The 21,512-nt window shown below is 37.9% G+C and overlaps 1 protein-coding gene across 2 annotated transcripts in view; it reads right to left on the minus strand.

Moving 5' to 3' along the window:
- TDRD5 (tudor domain containing 5) overlaps positions 1–21,512 on the minus strand; it is a 101,916-nt gene that overhangs the window by 56,787 nt on the left and 23,617 nt on the right. For both annotated transcript variants that reach the window (XM_003410865.3, XM_003410866.4), the window contains exon 6: positions 6–159. In XM_003410865.3, coding sequence (XP_003410913.1) covers positions 6–159 — 154 coding nt within the window. The remainder of the gene's footprint in view (positions 1–5; positions 160–21,512) is intronic.

Here is a 21,512-nt window from a genome sequence, read left to right on the forward strand (position 1 = left end):
CTCACCAGGTGGTGGAGACTTCATATCAGCATCAAACACTAGTAAATCTTGTTCTCCTTCCCTGAACTCAACACAGAGAATATCACTAAGAGCTCCAACAAGTTCTGTCACATTTAAGAAGCCCATTTTTTTTGGTGAAAGTTGCTCTTTAAAAGTTTCCTGTCACAAAAATAGAAATAACATTTTTAAAAAGTTAGATAACAGAAATACAACATATATGGGTACCCTCAGACAATGCTTTAATTTGGACTTAGCCAGACTAAATCTGTAATGGTCAGTGAACACAAGTATTATAGTAAAGGCTTTCTTCCATGCAAGTATAATACAAACTAAGAGGCCTATAAGGAACCCTGGTGGCATAGTATTAAGCGCCTGGCTGCTAACAGAAAAGTCGTTGGTTCGAACCCACCAACTGCTCCATGGGAGAAACACGTGGCAGTCTGCACCTATAAACATTACAGCCTTGGAAACCCTATGGGGCAGTTCTACTCTGTCCTATAGGATCACTATGAGTCAGAACCTACTTGCTGGCAATGGGTAAGAGACCTATAATCCCTTATCATGAAAGTGCACGGCCAACTTCACTTCAAGTTACTTTTAGAGCACGTGGTACATTGAAATGAAAATTAGGAAGCCTTTTTACCTCTCATTTTTAACAATGTATGGTTATAAAGCAAAAGACTAGGAAAAAAGGAGAACCTACAAAATATAAAAATCATAATAAAACGATTGATATTTCTCTAATTTCAGAGAATGAGAATATCCACTGCCATTTCTAACATGCAAAAAGGTATTCCTGTTTAAAAATTTCCTTAAATTTTTTTTATTATTTCACCCTAGAAGTTGGCATAAATAAACAGGTGTCTATCAGTGTATTCCCTACAGAATACTGTTGGGTTTTCTTGCTTTGGAAAAGAAAAGTCATAGATAAGACAGAATATATATCAGAGGTACTAAGTATGTTTTGGTTTAAATTGTACAGTGGATTGGTAAGTCTGTCCTTAATTATTAAGACCTAACATTAAAATGTAACCTTTTATCTCCTTAGTCGAGATAAAACAGTTGAGCTAATTATAATTATGGTTCCCTTCCTCTGACCAGGTTTCCTTAGGAAGAAGATGGAAGGAATATACAGAGTCACTGTACCAAAAATAATCAGTTGACAATCAAACATTTCAAGAGGTAGCATATGACCAGAAACTGCTGGTACTGAAGCAGAAGTTCAAGCTGCTCTGAAGGCACTGACGAAAAACAAGGCTTGAGGAATTGATAGAATATCAATTGAGATGCTTTTACAAAGGTATGTAACCCTGGAAGTGCTTTCTCATCTATGTCAAGAAATTTGGAAGACAGCTACCTGGCCAACTGACTATGTGTACCCATTTCAAAGAAAGGTAATCACAAGGAATGTGGAAATTATTGAACATCATTAGTATCACATGCTAGCAAAATTTTGCTGCAAATAATTCAAACACAACTGTAGTTGTACATTGACAGAGAATTGCCAGATGTTCGAGTTCAGAAGAGGGCATGGAACAAGGGATATCATTACCGATGTCAGGTGGATATTGGCCTAAAGCAGAGAATACCAGAAAGATGTTTGCCTGTGTTTTATTGACTACACAAAGGCATTCAAATGTACAGATCATAACAAATTACAGATATCATTACAAAGAATGGGAACTATAGAACACTTCATTGTGCTCATGTAGAACCTATACATGTATGAAGAAGGAGTCATTCCAACAGAACAGGGGGATACTGCATAGTTCAAAATTGGAAAAAGTGTGCTGCAGGGTTGTATCCTTTAATCTTCCTTATTAAATCTGTATGGCAAACAAAAAATCACAGAAGCTGAACTGTGAAGGACATAGCGTCAGGATTGGAGGAAGACTCACTAACAACCTACGATATGCAGATGACACAACCTTGAATGCGGACAATGAAGAGGACTTGGAGTACTTACTGATGAAAGTCAGAGACTACAGCCTTCAGTATGGGTTATGCCACAATATGAAGAAAATGAACATCCTCAAAATTTGATCTATAAACAATATCATGATAAATGGAGAAAAAAATTGAAGTTGTCCACGATTTGATTCTACTTGGATTGACAATCAATGCCCATGGCAGTAGCAATCAAGGAATCAAATGACATATTTCATTGGGCAAATCTGTTGCAAAAAGACCTCTTCAAAGTTTTAAAAAGCAAAGATGTTACTGTTTCATGATTTGCATGTTTATTCAAATTACGGACAGATATATGCATATACTATTCAAACAAAGATATGGGTAAAATTCACTTTTTTTATTAAACATCTAACATCAACTGTTTGTTTGGTTTTTTGATGAAATTATTGAAACAAATTTCTAAGTCTGTAGCCTTATCAAAAAACTCTTGGTCTCCTTTAACTTTTCCAAATTCCTTCAAAGCCTTCATAGATGAAAACTTGTGTTTGACTTAAAAGCTCAGGCTCCTCTAATGATAGGTCTTTATCATCCACATCATTGTCATCTCTAGATTGTAAGTCTACAATTTCTTGCAGGTTTGTATCATCCATTTCTGTGGCAATTTCTTTGTCAATGTCAATGTAAGATTTTGTGAAACACCACTATAAACGTCACTTACGCTTCCTGAATTAGCATGATGTTACCAGGCACAATAACTTTCGTTTTGCATAGTATCGCCACCAACAAATAAGAAACTGCTTAAGTTTGATGACTAAAGCGTGCCTAACCTAAGCCATGGTCCTTTTGATTGCCTCATTTGCATGTGAAAGCTAGACAATGAAAAAGAAAGAAGAATTGATGCATTCAAACTGTGGTGTTGGCAAAGAATATTGCAGACTGCCAAAAACACAAGCATATCAGTCTTAGAAAAAATACAACCAGAATTCTGCTTAAAAGTTAGGATGGCAAAACTTTGGCTCACTTACTTTAGACATGTCATCAGGAAAGACCAATTGCTAGAAAAGGGTATCCTGTTTGGTAAAGTAGTAGAGAGCAAAAACAGGGGAAACCCTAAATGGACATGGATTAAAACAACTGCCAAAACAATGGACTAAGACATACCAACTATCATGAAGATGGCATAGGACCAGGCAATGTTTTGTTCTGTTATACATAAGGTCACCATAAATTGGAGCTGACTGGATGGCGACTAACAACAACAAAGACTGCTTCTGACTTAATTTGCTTGGGAAGACTGACAAGAAGAGAAGTCTAACATACAAAAGGACTGACCTACTGATAGTGGGTGGTACAACTGCAGGGCACACCTTTTTGATCATGTGAGGCTCTGAGATCCAACTCAACTCCTTATGACTTCTCCCATGGAACACTTGTAAAAATGGGGACCCAACGTTAGTCCAGTTATGGCCCAAAAGGGATATTAATATTGTTTCTATAGTCAATCATGAGTATCTCAAGAGAGAAAGACTTGTCAGAGGACAGGGCAGGGGAGGTAGTGAATTGAAATTGGTATCTCTACTTCTTTGTACATTACATATTAAAGCTTCTTTTCTCTTTATCTTCATTAGTCTCTTTCATGGTCTCCTTACCTTCTCTGTAAATAAATGCATGGTACTATGAAAATGCAATTCAATTGAACCTAAGGCTAAGTTGGGTAGAAATTTTTAAGAATATAAATTACCAATTTTTTAATAGTTAATGGTATTTAAAAGGTTCAAAAAGGTATACAGCAAAAAGAAAATCTCCAGTGCAAATCACCATTACTACAATTTCTTGTGCAACTTCCCAGAATTTGTAAAAACTTGAACATGCACCATGAACATTATAAATGATATCTACTATACCTATCTTGCTTATTTTCAGTTCATATAGAAATAATTTCCTATCATGACATCAAACAGTCGAGTTTTGCTTTGTGATCCTGAGAATCAGGTTCATTTAACAGAGTAGTTTAGTCCATTCATTGATATGTCAATATATTCTATCCTGATTCCTTGTTATGCTTTCTGCTTTATTGACTCCAAGCATGAGCAATGAAGAAACTGGTGTATTTCTCCTCCCATCCTTCCTTACTTCCCTTTCATCCCCAACTCAATTACAGTTATATATTTTTCCTTAGAGTTTGGATTTATACCTTCATTTTATATGTATGATATATATGTATATATCATATATTTATATATGTATATATAAACATATATATGAATGCATATATATAGCCCTGGTGGCACAGTGGTTAAGAGCTTGGCTGCCAACCAAAAGGTTGGCAGTTTCAATCCACCAGCTATTCCTTGGAAACCCAACAGGGCAGTTCTACTCTGTCCTATAGGGTCACTATGAGTTGCAATGGACTTGACGGCAATGAGTTTTTAGTATATATGTATATATTCTATTACATGATTTATCAGTTTTAAATAACTTTTGACTCACTCATACCCCAGGAAGTCAGCAGACTTTTACTATCTTTCTCTCTTTTTTTCTCCTGGCTTCTATTATTTAAACCACTTCCACGTTGGCAGAACTTGTACATTTATATTTGGTTCTGCAAATATAATACCTACATTTATTTTAGTCTCTTTCTAATTCAATGCTTAATATCTACTCTTATCACAAGTTTCTCCATCCACTTCTTGGTTGACTGGAAGTGTTTCTGTAAGATTGGCTCAGGGTGAGATTGGACACATTTGCTTTGTTCCTAATTTTAGGGGGAAAGTTCAGTGCTTTACCATTAAGTATGATGTCAGGTATAGGTTTTTCTTAGATGTCCTTTAAATTGAGGAAATTCTCTTCTATATCTAATATCTGAGGAGCCCTGGTGGCACAGTGGTTAAGAGCTCAGCTTTTGATTGCGAATGGGTATTGAATTTTGTAAATTCTTCTTTTTACATGTTTTTAAAATGATCACATGCTTTTTCTTCCTTATTCTGATAACATGGTTAAATTACACTAATTTCTTTTCAAATGTTACACCAAACTTGAATTCCTGGAATAAACCCCTCTTGCTTAAAAAAATACCAAACCTGTCGCTGTGGAGCCAATTCCAACTCATAGTGATCCTACAGGACAGAGCAGGACTGCCCCGTAGTATTTTCAAGGCTGTAAATCTTTACGGAAGTAGGTTGCCACATCTTCCTCCCACGGAGCGGCTGGTGGGTTCGAACATAACCTTTCCATTAGCAGCCGAACCCTTTAACCATTGCACCACCAGGGCTCCTTCCTCTCTTGCTTAAGGTATTACTAAATTCAATTTACTAATACTTTGTAATAGTTTTTTGTGTCTATGTTATAAGAAATATTATCTAATTGTTTTTTTGTAATATTTATGTCAAGTTTTAGTGTCAGGATACTTTACACATAGAATGAGTTGGAAAGTGTTCTCTCTGCTATTTTCTGGAAGAATTCGTGCATGGTTGTATTATTTCTTCCTTAATTGTTTAATAAAATTCACCAGGGAAATCACCTGAGCAGGAGTTTCTTCCCCCTTCTTTGTGGAAGTTTTTTTTTCCCCCTAAAAATAACAAAATCTATTTCTTTGATACCTATAAGGATATTCAGATTTTCTACTTCAGCTTGCCTCAATCTGGCAATTTGTGTCTCTCAAGAAAGTTGTCCATTTCATCTAATTTGTCAAATAACAGGCATAAAGTTGTTCATGATGTTTCCTTATTGCCATTTTATTAACTGCAGGATCTATAATATAACCTCTCTTTCCTGGTAATTTGTATCCTCTCCTTTTCTTGATTTGACTAGCTAGTAGTTTATGAATTTTATTGATCTTTCAAAGAATCAACATCTGGCTTTGTTGATTTTCTCTTGATAATTGTATATTTTATTGATTTCTTTCTTATTTTTATCATTTTCTTTCTTCTACTTGTATTTACTTTGCTCCTCTTTTTTTTTAGCTTCTTTAGGTGGAACCTTAGGTCAATTATGATTTTATACCTTTCTTCTTTTCCAGTGTAAGCATTTAAAGCTATAAATACCCCTCTGAACTTTAGCTGCAGTGCTAACATCTCACACATTTTTCATTTGCTGTATTTTCACTATCATTCAGTTAGAAATATTTTCTAATCCCTTGTGATTTCTTCTCTGACCAATAAGTTATTTAGAAGAGTATTGCTTAATTTCCAAATATTTGGTGGATTAGTTTTCAGGTATCTCATTGTGATTCATTTGTAATTTAATTCCATCTTTATCAGAGAACATATTCAGTAAGAGTTTAATATTTTGAAATTTATTGAGACTTATTTTATGGCTAAATACATGGTCTGTCTCCAGGAATTTTCCTTGTGTGTTTAAGTAGAATGTGTTCTCTGCAGTTGTTGGGTATAGTGTTCCATAAATGCAAAATCGGTCAAGATGGTAGAGAGTGTTGTTTAGGTTTTTTATGTCCTTATTTTTCTGACCAGTTATTCTATCAGTTGCTGAAAAGGGGGTGTTAAATTATCTAATTCCATATTTAGTTCTCTCCATTTTTAGATAATTTATTTTAAAGCTTTGTCATCAGGTAAGTGTACATTTATGACTGTTATGTCTTCCTGAAGAAATATCCTTTATGAAATATCCCTCTCTTTTTCTGATAATATTCTTTGTTTTGAAGTCTGCTTTATCTGATATTATTTCAGCTAATTCTAATTCAGCTCTTTTATCTTACTGTTTATATAAACCAAAATCCATCGGTATTGAATCGATTCCAACTCAGCAATCCTATAGGACAGAGTTAGAACTGCCCGTAGGGTTTCTATGAGTCAGAATTGACTTGATGGCAGTGGGTTTGGTTTGGTTTTCATAGGGTTTCCAAGGCTGCAATATTTACAGAAGCAGACTACCACATCTTTCTCCAGCAGAGCCGCTAGTGGGTCTGAATTGCTGACCTTTCGGTTAGCAGCGAAGCACTTAACCTCTGCATCACCAGGGCTCTTACTGCTTATACAGTATATCTCTTTTATCTTTTACTCTGAATCAATCTTTATATTGTGTCTTTATAGTGTGCATCTTGTGGACAGCATATAGTTTTATCTTGTGGGTAATTTCTATCTTTTAATTGCAGTATTTAGTCCATTTACATTTATGTAATTATTGATACAATTGGATTTACAACTACCATTTTGCTATTTAATTTCTGTTAGTCTCTATATTTTGCTCTTTATTCTTCCCTTCCTATTTCCCTTTGGGTTTACTGAATATTTTGTACAATTTCATTTTATCTATTGGCTTATTAGCTATAACATTGCCTTTTTTTCCAGGTATTGCAATATATATCCTTAACTTTTCACAGTCTTCATGACTTCACATAAAATATAAGAACCTTGCAATCCAATAGTTCCATTTACTGCCTTACTTATGCTATGCTTTTCATACGTATTACATCTACGTGTTATAAACCCAACTACACAGTGTTATAAATTTTGCTTTTAAACAGTCACATATTTTCACTGATGAAACAAAAGTCTTTTATACCTATCCACATATTTAACATTTTCCATGCCCTTCAATTTTTCCTGATGACTCATATTTCTACCTGGTATCATCTTCTTCAGCCTAAAGAACATTCTTAAACATTTCCTGCAATGCAGATCTGCTTATAAATAACTCTCCATTTTTTATTATCTGATGATGTCTTTATTTTACCTTCATTCTTTTTTTAAATTGTGCTTTAAGTAAAAGTTTATAAATCAAGTCAGTCTCACATACACAAATTTATATACACCTTGCTATGATGTACTCCTAGTTGCTCTCCCCCTAATGAGGAAGCACACTCCTCTCTCCACCCTGTATTCCCCGTGTCTATTCAGTCAGCTCCTGTCCCCCTCTGGCTTCTCATCTCCCCTCCAGACAGGAGCTGCCCACATAGTCTCATGTGTCTACTTGAGCCAAGAAGCTCACTCCTCACCAGTATCATTTTCTGTTTTATAGCCCAGTCCAATCCCTGTCTGAAAGGTTGGCTTTGGAAATGGTTCCAGCCTTGGGCTAACAGAAGGTCTGAACACCATGACCTCCAGGGTCCTTCTAGTCTCAGTCAGGCCACTAAGTCTGGTCTTTTTATGAGAATTTGAGTTCTGCATCCCACTGTTCTCCTGCTCAATCAGGGATTCTCTGTTGTGTGTTCCCTGTCGGGGCCGCCGTTGGGTTATACCCGGGCACCATCTAGTTCTGGTCTCAGGACAATGTAGTCTCTGATTTATGTGGCCCTTTCTGTCTCTAGTTTACCTTCATTCTTGAAAGATAATACATATCACTGGATATAGAAAACTGGGTTAACTGTTTTTCCTTTGAGAACTTTAAAAATGTCATTCAACTATCTTCTGGCCATCATTTTTTTCTGATGAGAACTCAGCTATCATTGTGTGATTGTTCCCCTGTATGCAATGTGCCATTTTTCTTTGGCTGCTTTCATGATTTTCTAATTATCATTGGTTTTCTACAGTTTTGACTATAATATGCCTATATGAAGATTTTCTTCATATTCATTCTGTTTGCAGTTTTCTGAGCTTTTAAAATCTGTAAACCTATTTCTTTCTCAAAATTTGAGAAATTTACATCCATTACTACTTCAAAAAAAATTTTTTTTTCATCTTTGATTCTCTTCTCCTTCTTGGACTTCAATTAGACATACGGTAGATCACTTGAAATTGTCTCTCAGATCTCTCAGGCTCTATTTTTTTCTTTTTTTCAATTTTTTTCTCTCTGTTCTTCAGACTGGGTAATTTCTATTGACCTGTCTTAAAATTTACTAATGTTTTTCTGCCATTTCCAATCTGTGGTTGACCTTCCAGTGAATTTTTTATTTCATATAGCTTATTTTCAGTTCTAGAAAGTCCCTTAGTTTTTAGTTTTTGTTCCTCTACTGAGACATCCTATCTGTTCGTTATTAATATTCTTTTATCTTTTAACATAGTCATAAGAGTTCTTTAAAACCCTCATTTGCTAACATTGACGGTTTTTTCTCTTCACCAGCAGTAACATTTTCTTGTTTCTTAACGTATCTAGGAATTTTTGTTTGTATCCTGGACATCATTGTAGATTAAAAAAGCCTCATTGCCATCAAGTTGATCCTGACTCGTAACAACCCTAAAGGACAGAGTTTTAGAACTACCCCATAGGGTTTCCAAGGAGTGGCTGGTGGGTTCAAACTGCCAACCTTTTGGTTAGCAGCCGTAGCTCTTAACCACTGTACCACCAGGTCTCCATCATGGTAGATGTGTCATAGAAACTCTGGAATCTTTTATGCTTCTTTGAAGAGTATTGCTTTTTTTCTTTATATTAGCAAGGAATCAATCTGGATGAATTTTAAACTCAAAATCTGTCTCCCTTGTGGTAGGCAGCAGCTGAAATCCCTTCAGTTCTTTTAGCCTTGGCTGGGCTGCTTTGAGTCTGCCTCAAGCATGCGTAGTACAAGGGTCAGCCAGAGATTTGGGTAATGTTCAGAAATTAGTGTAACTCTATACACTCCAAGATTTATCCTTTCAATTTTCAGCTGCTGTGATAGCCTCAAACTCTATCCTCTGGTTCTTTGAGTCAGTAAACTACTACTGATTGCAATCCAAGTACCAAATGCCCAGCACTGCACAGGGCCTACCCTCAGGCCAAAATCCATGTACATGAGAAAGGGAAATTTACCCAGTGTCATTCTATTCTCCAGTTGCTGACTCCACTTCAGTTTCTGCCTGCTTTTGGTCAATTTCCAGTACCTCCAGATAGTAGTTTTTTATATTTCATCCAGAGTTTGTAACAGTTATCTGCAGGATTCCATTATAGGCTACTCAATAACAATACATCTTAATAATTTATATGCACATCTGAGTCTCTCACTAGACCTCACTAGATCTTTTACCCTTGAATTCACAATGCCTCCATCTCTTCTTGATTTTGAAAATGTTCCTCCTTTTTACCTACTATTTCTCTTTAGGCATTATCTGTTGTATTTTTTTGCTCCTCTCATGGTCTTTGTATTTAGTCTTCATTTCTGAAAATATATTTTTCCTTTATTTCAAATCCCTTCCTGAGTTCTGTCACCTCATTTCCAGATTCTCCTATTTCAGATTTATGTTGTTCTTTAACGTATGTTATCATATTACTAATGTTCTGTCTTTTTGAAATAGTAGGTTTTCAATTTGATCTGTATTGGGGACATGTATTTCTGGCATGCTTTCATTGTCTATAGATAAATTATTCTGCTTCTTATTCTCTTTTTTCTTTTAATTACGTATAAGACTTGACCCTGATCCTCTTTTGTTGCTCACTTTATGAGAAATTAGTTTTCCTGGTTAAGGAATATATGGTATCTTTAAGAACTTTTCTGCTTTAGAGTTCCTTCTGTTGTTCAAAAATATAATAGCTTGTTACTGAGATTTTCTGGTTCTTTTCTCTTAACTCCACATATGGACTTCCTCTTTTCAATGTTTCTATCGAGCATCAGGGAGTCTCTGATGCTCTATTTCTCCTTAGTCTGTCTGGAAGGGAGCGCTGGATGGTCAGTCAAGGATTCACAGGGGCCACAGCATTTCCCTATATTTGTGTTCTGGTGGCAGAGTGGTTAAAGCATTTGGCTGCCAACCAAAACTTCAGTAGTTTGAACCCACCAGCAGCTCCATGGCAGAAAGTTGTGGCAGTCTGCTTCCAGAAAGTTTCACAGCCTTGGAAGCCCTATGGGGCAGTTCTATTCCATCCTATAGGGTCACTATGAGTCAGAATCAACTCGGTAGCAATGAGTTATAGTGCTCCCGTTCCTCCAAGTCTTAATATGTACTTTCTGCAAAGGCGGGCCAACATGGTGCTATAGACGGAAGCACCACACCATCCCTAGACAGCAAAGACCTGAAAAACTGAGTAAAACAGAGACAAACGTCAATCCTGGAACCCTAAGCATCAAACAAAGAGATAAACAACTCAACCAAGCACCAAATGAGATAAGAAACTGAAAGAGAACAGAGAGCGAGGAAAGATACATGTGGAGGTCCCCTATCAGCTAACACAGCACATATTTACCATCTTGTACTCCTGTCAGAGATTGGTGGGCAGGAGTAGAAGAAAGTAGCTTCATGGAGCTCCTACCAGGAGACGGAGCACCCAGAACCCAGCAATACATGTTTTCCCATCCCTCACCCTTCTCCCTGGTTGGCCTTTGCTGCTTTCCCAGTGGCCGAGTGACCATGGCTAGGAAGTTACTGGCTCTGTGCTGCTTGGATTCACCTCACCTATACTTTTTTTTTTTTATACCAGCCAGCTCCTTCAGTACCATTTCGTTGCTGCTAGTATTGCTCTTGTTGGCTTCTTTTGGTTTCTCCCCTGCCTCTCACCTCCTTGCCCCCCCTCCTTTCTCTTGAACACCTAGCACCATGCACCATCTTTGCTTCTTTTCTTAATTTTTTTAATTTATTGTGCTTTAAGTGAAAGTTTACAAATCAAGTCAGCCTCTCATACAAAAACTCATACACACCTTGCTATGCTCTCCTAGCTGCCCTCCCCCTGATGAGACAGCACACTTCTCCTCTCCACCCTGTATTTGCCGTACCCACTCAACCAGCTCCTATCCCCCTCTGCCCTCTCATCTCCCCTCCAGACAGCAGTTGCCCGCACAGTCTCATGTGTCTACTTGAGCCAAGAAGCTCACTCCTCGCAAGTATCATTTTCTGTCCTATGGTCCAGTCCAAGCCCTGTCTAAAGAGTTGGCTTTGGGAATGGTTCCAATCTTGAGTTAACAGAGGGTCTGGGGACCATGACCTCCAGGGTCCCTCTAGTCTCAGTCAGACAATCAACTCTGGTCTTTTTATGAGAATTTGAGGTCTGCATCCCACTGTTTTCCTGCTCCATCAGGGATTCTCCATTGTGTTCCCTGTCAGGGCAATCATCAGTGGTAGCCAGGCACCATCTAGTTCTTCCAGTCTCAGGCTGATGTAGTTTCTGGTTTATGTGGCTCTTTCTGTCTCCTGGGCTCATATTTACCTTGTGTCTTTGATGTTCTTCATTCTCCTTTCCTCCAGGTGGATTCAGACCAATTGATGCATCTTATATGGCCGGACCCCGGACACCAGTCACCGAAGTGTGATGCAGGACATTTTCTTAATACATTTTGTTATGCCACTTGACCTAGATGGCCCCTGAAACCATGGTACCCAAACTCCCTTCCCTGCTACTCTGGCCATTGAAGTGTTCCCTTGTATTCAGGAAACTTCTTTGCTTTTGGTTTAGTCCAGTTGTGTTGACCTTTCCTCTACTGTGTATTGTCTTTCCCTTCACCTAAAATAGTTCTTGTCTACTATCTAATTAGTGAATATCCCTCTCCTTCCCTCCCTACCCTCGTAACCATCAAAGAATATTTTCTTCTGTGTTTAAACTTTTTCTTGAGTTCTTGTAATAGTGGTCTCATACAATATTTGTCCTTTTGCAACTGACTAATTTCACTCAGCCTAATGCCCTCCGGACTCCTCCATGTTAGGAGATGTTTCACAGATTCATCGTTGTCCTGAATAGTTGTGTAGTATTCCATTATGTGAATACACCAAAATTTATTCATCCATTCATCCACTGATGGGCACCTTCGTTACTTCCGTCTTTTTGTTATACTGTAAACAGTGCTGCAGTGAACATGGGTGCGCATATATCTGTGCCTATGAAGGCTCTTATTTCTCTTGGATATATTCCAAGGAGTGAAATTGCTGGAGAGTAACGTAATTCTATTTCTAGCTTTTTAAGGAAGCGCCAAATTGATTTCCAAAAGTGGCTGTACCATTTTACATTCCCACCAGCAGTGTGTAAGCGTTCCAGTCTCTCCATAGCCTCTCCAACATTTATTCTTTTGTGTTTTTTGGATTAACGCCAGCCTTGTTGGGGTGAGATGCTATCTCATTGTAGATGGGATTTGCACTTCTCTAATTTTTAATGGCTAATGATCATGAGCATTTTCTCATGTATCTGTTAGCCGTGTCAATGTCTTCTTTGGTGAAGTGCCTGTTCATATCCTTTGCCCATTTTTTAACTGGGTTGTCTTTTTGTTGTTGAGTTTTTACAGTATCATGTAGATTTTAGAGATCGGATGCTGACCAGATTTGTCGTAGCCAAAAACTTTTTTCCAGTCTGTAGGTAACCTTTTTACTCTTTTGGTGAAGTCTTTGGATGAGAATAAGTGTTTGATTTTTAGTAGCTCCCAGTTACCTAGTTTCTCTTCTGGTGTTTGTGCATTGTTAGTAATGTTTTATATACTCTTTATGCCATGTATTAGGGCTCCTAGCATTGTCCCTGTTTTTTCTTCCATGATCTTTATTGTTTTAGATTTTATATTTAAGTGTTTGATCCATTTTCAGTTAGTTTTTGTGCATGGAGTGAGGTATGGGTCTTGTTTCATCTTTTTGCAAATGGATATCCAGTTATGCCAGCACCATTTGTTAAAGACTGTCTTTTCCCCATTTAACAGACTTCAGGCCTTTGTCAAATATCAGCTGCTCATATGTGAATGGATTTATGTCTGGATTCTCAGTTCTGTTCCATTGGTCTATGTATCTGTTGTTGTACCAGTACCAGGATATTCTAAGTACTGTGGTGGTATAATAGGTTCTAAAAATCAGGTAGTGTGAGGCCTCCCACTTTGTTCTTCTTTTTCAGTAATGCTTTACTTATCTGGGGCCTCTTTCCCATCCATAAGAAGTTGGTGATTTGTTTCTCCATCTCTTTAAAAAATCATTGGTATTTGGGTTGGGATTGCATTGTATCTATAGATTGCTTTGGGTAGAATAGACATTTTTACAATGTTGAGTCTTTTGCTTCTTGACAGGCTGTGAAGCACTTTTTGGCTGGCAACTTGTTCCCCGGTCCGTGCCACCATGCTGGTGGGATTCCCCAGGGCCTTTTTTGTTGTTGTTGTTTTGTTTTCTTTTTCTTTTCGGAGCTTAGGAGCCCCTTCTAGCCAGACTGCATTCTGTGGCTTGGGAGCCAATTCACCAGTCTGCACAGCGACACCAGTGAGATACCTGGAGGTGTTTTTTTTCTCCTTTCATGTTTCTTCATTTCTCAGTTTCTTGTCTCTCTCTACCTACCTTCTTTTCCTATCTCCTGAATATCTGGCGCTCTGTGCCATCTCTGCCCCTTCTAGCCAGGCCATACCACGTGGCATGGGAGCCACTTTCCTAGTCTGTGCGGCTGTGCCAGTGGGATCACCAGGGGCCTTTTTTTTAAAAAAAAATTTAGTTATTTTTTCTTTTTTCCTTTTTGTCTTTCTTCATTTCTCCATTTTTCATCTCTACTTGTCTTCTTTTCCTGTCTCCTGAATATCCAGCACTGTGTGCATCTCTGCCCCTGCTACCCAGGCTGTACTGTGCAACTTCAGAGCCACTTCCCCAATCTGTGCATCTGCACTGGTGGGATCCCGGGGGGCATTTCTTTCTTTTTCTTTTATATTATTTTTTCTCTTTTTCAGTTTTTGTTTTTCTTCGTTTTTCAGTTTCCTGTGTCTCTCTACTTACCTTCTTTTCCTGTCTCCTGAAGACCTGAAGCTGTGTGCCATCTCTGCCTCTTATAGTCGAGCTGTACTGTGCAGCTTGGGAGCCACTTGCCTGGTCTATGTAGCTGCACCAGTGGAATCACTGGGGCCCTCTCTTTTTTTTTTCCTTTTTGTTCTTCTTCATTTCTCAGTTTCTCTGCTTTCCTTCTTTCCCTGTCTCCTGAATAGCTGGTGCTGTGTGCCATCTCTGCCCCTTCTAGACAGGCAGTGTCCCAAAGCCTGGGAGCCACTTCCCCAGTTGGCAGTGGGATCCCTGATGGCATTTCTGTTTTGTTTTTTTTTTTAATTATTTATTTATTTTTTTTCTCTTTCCCTTTTTTATTTTTTGGTTTCTCATCCCTCCACTCCAAAAACAAGATGCCTCAGCACTTTTTTTGTTTCTGTTTTTTTGGCTCCTGTTTCCCTCTCCTCTCTCTCTTCTTTCCCTTACCCATCTTAGCTCCACACATCACAACCTCCCCCTTCCCTTCTGACTACCTGCACCGTGCACTGAACATCACACCCTCGAGCAGCACAAGCATGGCCTACAGGAACCTGCCGTGTACTGACCCCCAGCCACCCTGTCAGCCCCAGTACATGACCAAAACAACCCATCCCAGCCCCTCCCTTCAGCTGGGCATGCCCTGATGTACCATAGCTGAGCAACTGGCCCTGCCCATTGGACAAGGAGGTGAAAAGTACTGTGACCACAGAAGAGCAAACAAAAAACACACAGCCAACCTGCTCAGACATAACCCAATAAAACAAAAAAGCAGAATGAAACAAATGTATAATCAGTAAGTGAAGAAAATAACTACTGAATGTCCCAAAGACAGCAGAGAGTATCAAAATATATATATAAAAAAAAAAACACAGGAAAATACAGTTGCAGTAGGCATCCAAAATAAAACACCAGATGATTTTCCAGTAGAAGAAAAGGCACTAGAAGTACCTGATGGGGAATTCAAGTCTCTAATATTCAGAGATATCCAAGAACTGAAGCAGAAGGTAGACAAAAATGAGGAAAAAACGGTCAAATTCATGGAAAATATAGACGAAAAATGAAAGAATTCAGGAAAATAATAGAGGAACAAAATGTCAAAATAAATTCACAACTAGAAATTATACAAAAACAACAATTAGAAATCCAAAAGATAAACAAGATTTCAGAAACGGTCATGTCATAGAAGAACTGAGGAACAGGTGTGAAACAATGGAAGACAGGATCAGCAAACTGAAGACAAATCCCTGGATACAACTTTGTCTTAGGAAAATCAGAAAAAAGAATGAAAAATGAAGAAACCCTGAGAATGACGTGGGATATAATAAAAGCAAAATTTACGAGTGATCAGAGTTCCAGAACAGGGGGAGAAAACAGAAAACACAGACAGGATCATTGAAAAATTGCTGACAGAAAACTTCCATAATATCATGAACGATGAAAAGCTGACCATCCAAGAAGCTCAATGAACCCCATATAGGATAGACGCCAAAAGAAAATCACCAAGGTATATCATAATCACACTCGCTAAAACCAAAGACGATGAAAGAATCCTGAGAGCACCTTGAGAAAAACGAAGTCACATACAGAGGGGAAACAATAAGACTAAGTTCTCATTACTTGGCACAAACCATGCAGGCAAGAAGGCAAAATGGGATGACGTATATATAAAACTTTGAAAGAAAAAACTGCCAACCAAGAATAATATATCCTGCAATACTCTCATTCAAATATGATGGTGAAATTAGGTCATTTTCAGATAAACAGAAAGTGAAGGAATATGTAAAAATCAAACAAAACTTACAATTATTATTAAAGGGAGTCCTTTGGTTTCAGAACAAACATCAGACCACAGCCTGAATCTAGGATGCAAGATTGCACCAGCCAGATACCAATCTAGGAAATGAACTCTCAAGGACCATTCAGTACCAAAAGATTTACAACACGGAACCAGGGAGATTAATCTAAGTGACAACAACATCAAAACAATAAAAGCAGGAATAAACGGTGTAGGTATAGAACTTTCTAATGGAGAGGAAGGCAAGGCAATATCCAGTAATAATAGACCGGTTCAAACCTAGGAAGATAAGGGTAAATTTCAAAGTAACCACAAAGAAAGTTAATTAACCTACTCATCAAAATAAAGAAGAAAAACATAAAGTCTCAGTAAAAACAAAATCTACAAAAACAAAAGAAATGAAAAAAAAATTAACAAACAAAAGGAATTCAGCACAGGAGAATAAGAGGAACAAGGAGAATGTCAACACCACAAAGAAAAGCATTACAAAATTACAGCAATAAACTCACACCTGTCAATAATTACACTGAACATAAATGCCCTACGTGCACCCATAAAGACAGAGTGACAGAATGGATAAAAAAACAGGATCCATCAATATGCTGTTTTTTTTAGAGACTCACCTTAGAAACAAAGACATAAATCTATTAAAAATCAAAGGATGGAAAAAAAAGTATCAAGCAAACAGCTACCAAAAAAGAGCAAGAGTGGCAATACTAGTCTCAGATAAAACAGACTTTAAAACAAAACCCAACATAAAAGACAAAGAAGGGAGCTATATAATGATTAAAGGGACACTCCATCATGAAGACATAACCATAATAAATACCTAACTCCCCAATGACAGGGCTCCAAAATACATAAAACAAACTCTAAGAGCACTGAAATGAGAAATTGACAGTTCCACAGTAATAGTAGGAGACTTCAACACTTCACTTTCGATAAAAGGCAGAACATCTAGAAAGAAACTCAGCAAAGATACAGAAGATCTAAAGGACACAATCAGCCAACTTGAACTCATAGAAATATATAGAACAGCCCATCCAACAGCTGCAAAGTACGTATTCTTTTCCAACATACATGGAACATTCTTCAGAACAGACCACATCTTAGGCCACAGAGCAACCCTCAACAAAATCCAAAGCACTGAGATAATTCAAAGTATCTTCTCTGATCACAACACCATCTAAGTAGAAATTAACAACAGGAAGGGCAAGGAAAAAAATCAATTACATGGAAACCGAGTAACACCCTGCTTAAAAACCACTGAGTAATAGAAGTCAGAGATGGAATACAAAAAATTCCTAGAATCAAACGAGAATGAAAACACATCATACCCAAACCTTTGGGACACAGCAAAAGCAGTGCTCAGAGGCAAATTTATAGCAAAAGATGCACACATCAAAAAAGAACGGTCAAAATCAAAACATTAGCTACACAACTTGAGCAAACAGCCCAATCCAGTGCCGTCGAGTCGATCCCAACTCATAGTGACCCTATAGGACAGAGTAGAACTGCCCCGTAGAGTTTCCAAGGAGTGCCTGGCGGATTTGAACTGCCAACCCTTTGGTTAGCAGCTGGAGCACTTAACCACTACGCCACCAGGGTTTCCTTGAACAAATAGAGAACAGCAAAAGAAGCCCACAGCCACCAGAAGAAGGATATAATAAAGATCAGAGCAAAAATAAATGAAATAAACAAAAACTCAAAAAAACAGAAAATAACAAATGTTGCAGAGGCTGTGGGTAGATTGGAACTCTTATGCACTGCTGGTGTGAATGCAAAATGATACAACCATTTTGGAAAATGATATGGTGCTTCCTTAGAAAGCTAGAAATAGAAATACCATATGATCCAGCAATCTCACTCCTAGGAATATACCCTAGAGAAATAAGAGTCGAATTGACATATGCATACCCATGTTCATTGCAGCATTGTTCACAATAGCAAAAAGATGGAAACAACCTAGATGACCATCAACAGAAGAACGGATAAACAACCTATGGTGCATACACACAATGGAGTATTACACAACTATAAAGAACAATGATGAATCTGCAAAGCATCTCACAACATGGATGAATCTGGAGGGCACTATGCTGAGTGAAATAAGTCAATCACAAAAGGACAAATATTGTATGAGACCACTACTATAAAAACTCATGAAAAGTTTTACGCACAAAAAGAAACAATCTTTGATGGTTATGAAGGAGGGGGTGGGGTGGGGATGGAAAAACACTAAACAGACAATAGATAAGTGGTAACTTTGATGAAGGGTAAGACGGTATACAATATTGGGGAAGCCAGCACAACTTTTCCAAGACAAGGTCATAGAAGCTCCATAGATACATCCAGGCTCCCTGAGGGACTGAATTGCTGCTCTGAGGGCTGTGGACCATGGTCTCAGGGGACATCTAGCTCAATTGGCATAACATAGTTTATAAAGAAAATGTTCTACATTCTACTTGGGTGAGTAGTGTCTGGGGTCTTAAATGCCTATGAGCAGCCATCTAAGATACTCCATTGTTCTCACCCCTTTGGGAGCAAGGGAGAATGAAGAAAACTAAAGACACAAGGGAAAGGTTAGTCCAAAGGACTAACAGACCTCCACCAGACCGAGTCCACTACAACTAGATGGTGCCCAGCTACTACCACTGACTGCTCTGACAGGGATCACAATAGAGGATCCTGGACAGAGCTGGAGAAAAATGTAGGACAAAATTCTAACCCACAAAAAAGACCACATGTACTGGCCTAGTAGAGACTAGGGAAACCCTGAGAATATCGCTCTGGACACCCTTTTAGCTCAGTAATAAAGTCACTCCTGAGGTTCACCCTTCATCCAAAGATTAGACAGGCCCATAAAACAAAATGAGATTGAAGGGGCACATCGGCCCAGGGGAAAGGACTAGAAGGCAGGGGGGAACAGAAAAGCTGGTAATAGGGCACCCAAGGTCGAAAAGGGAGAGTACTGACATGTAGTGGGGTTGTTAACCAATGTCATAAATCAATACGTGTATTAACTGTTTAATGAGAAGCTGGTTTGTTCTGTAAGCCTTCATCTGAAGTATAATTAAAAAAAATACGTACTCTCTGCTATTAGATATGTCAAAATGCTATCCAGTTTTAGCTGCTGTTCTCAAAATGGCTTGCTGTACTTTTTATTGAATACATTGGTTATTTTGAATTTCTTTTGTTCCCAGGCCCAATTACTATGTATTAGACACTGTTCTAAGTGCTTTATTTTTAATTCATGTAAACCTTGCAAAATCTACAAGGTAGGTATTATCCCCATTTTATATTATCATCTATAAAAACAGCACAGAGATGTGACATATCTTAACTGCTGTGCTACTCTATCTCACAATATATATGTTTTTATCTGCTATATACCACAGTGAAAGCTGGGAGAGCTGGAAATTGACGGGACTGCCTTGTTTTTCAGGGTCTCACGAGTTTTTTGCCTTTGACAGGGTGCAGTCTTACTGCTTTCCTATGGCTTGTTTTAGTGGAAAATATTTGAGTTTTCCTTCTCTGACAGGTTTCTGCCTTACACATGCTCTGGATTTCGCAGGTTTACTGTATATGCTTCCATGGCACAGCAGTAGAGACTTCTGAAGTCAGACTGCCTAGGTTCAAATCAGGGCCCTATTCATTATTAGCTGTCTGGTCCTTAGGCAAGTTACTTCTCTGTGTCTGTTTGTTAAAATAAAATTAATTGCTTTATGAAAGGCCCTCAGAATAGAGCTTGGCACACAGATAACATACGTATAGGTCTTATGAGTGGGACCTGACTCGATGGCAATGGGTTTTGTTTTTTGGTTCACCATTATATTTAAGGAGCTCTGGTGGCACAATGGTTAAAGTGCTCAGCTGCTAACCAAAAAGTTGGTTTGAATCTACCAGCCACTCCGTGGGAGAAAGATGTGGCAATCTGCTTCATAAAGATTATAGCCTTGGAAACACCATGGTGCAGTTCTACTCTGTCCTATAGGCTCGCTATGAGTCGGAATCGACTCCACGGCAATGGGTTTAGTTTGGTACTCTTATTTTTTTAATTGGATATCTGGCCTTATTTGAATTATCCTTCTGCAGCTGGATTTTTTCACTCAAGATTATGGTTTTGAAACTTATCCATGCTGAAATCTAATTAATTTATTTTATCTACTATGTACTATTCCATTATATATCAATCTCAACTTATTTACCCATTCTCCCACTGATGACCATTTATTTTTTTTTCCAGGTTTTTACTATGCTACAGTGAACATCCTTCTGCATGTGCACACATGCTAGAGTTTCTCTAGGGTGCCTCTACAGAGGTGGAACTGCTAGATCACTGGGGATGCAAACCTCCAAGTTTGATACCTGATACTGCCAAAATGCTCTCCAAAGTGGTTTCATCCCATAAGCAGTATATGAAGTATTGCTTTTTCACATCCTCACTGATATGTGGTATTGTCAGACTTTAAAAATAAATTACTGTATTTTTACACAAATAACACACACATTGTATGTTTTCCAACAGCAAAAACCCCGTGGGTTATTTCAGTAAGCATGCTATGCCAAGTTTTTTTTTACATGTTGCTAACTTCAATTTTGATTTCCAATCATACAGAAACTTTACCTAAGGTAGGTATTGATTTTATATTACCCGAAATTTAAGCCAAAAGTCTTTACCAATAGATCAACTATTGAGCTAATGTGCTGTAATTATCAACTTAAATTAACAGAAACAAATGCACAGTTTCAATTGTTCAATTTCCAGTTACTGGGGGACTACTAAACTCGATCCATGACTTCCTGACCATGGCTTATACCTTTATTTATACAATTATGATCAAAAATAACATTTTTGGACTACTTTTATACAAAGAGGCAGGAAATTAAAGAAAATGAGCAGAAGGAAAGGAAAGGAACAGAATGATACGATTTACCTGTAATATGGCGGTACAGGTAATGAGGCTGAAATTCACTTCTGGAAATGTCACAAGACACGTGTGGTATATGCATGGGTGCGGTATGCTTAAATGGTTTCTACTTAGTTTCATCATTTCTGTGAATTGTATGTGTGGGTTTGTTATTCATGTGGGCATGTCGTCTGTGAAAAAATGTGGTAATCTTTATTCTAATGATATTATGTGAATAAGTTGTAAAAGTATCCTTCCCGTGCATATTCAAGTATTTTTTAAGGACCATAATTCATAACTTTTAGATTGCAGATTTTAATGTTAAAGAAAAAGAAACTGAAATGCAAAGTAAGATGT

This window comes from Loxodonta africana, chromosome 25 (genome assembly GCF_030014295.1).
Source record: "Loxodonta africana isolate mLoxAfr1 chromosome 25, mLoxAfr1.hap2, whole genome shotgun sequence".
Classification (NCBI taxonomy): domain Eukaryota; kingdom Metazoa; phylum Chordata; class Mammalia; order Proboscidea; family Elephantidae; genus Loxodonta; species Loxodonta africana.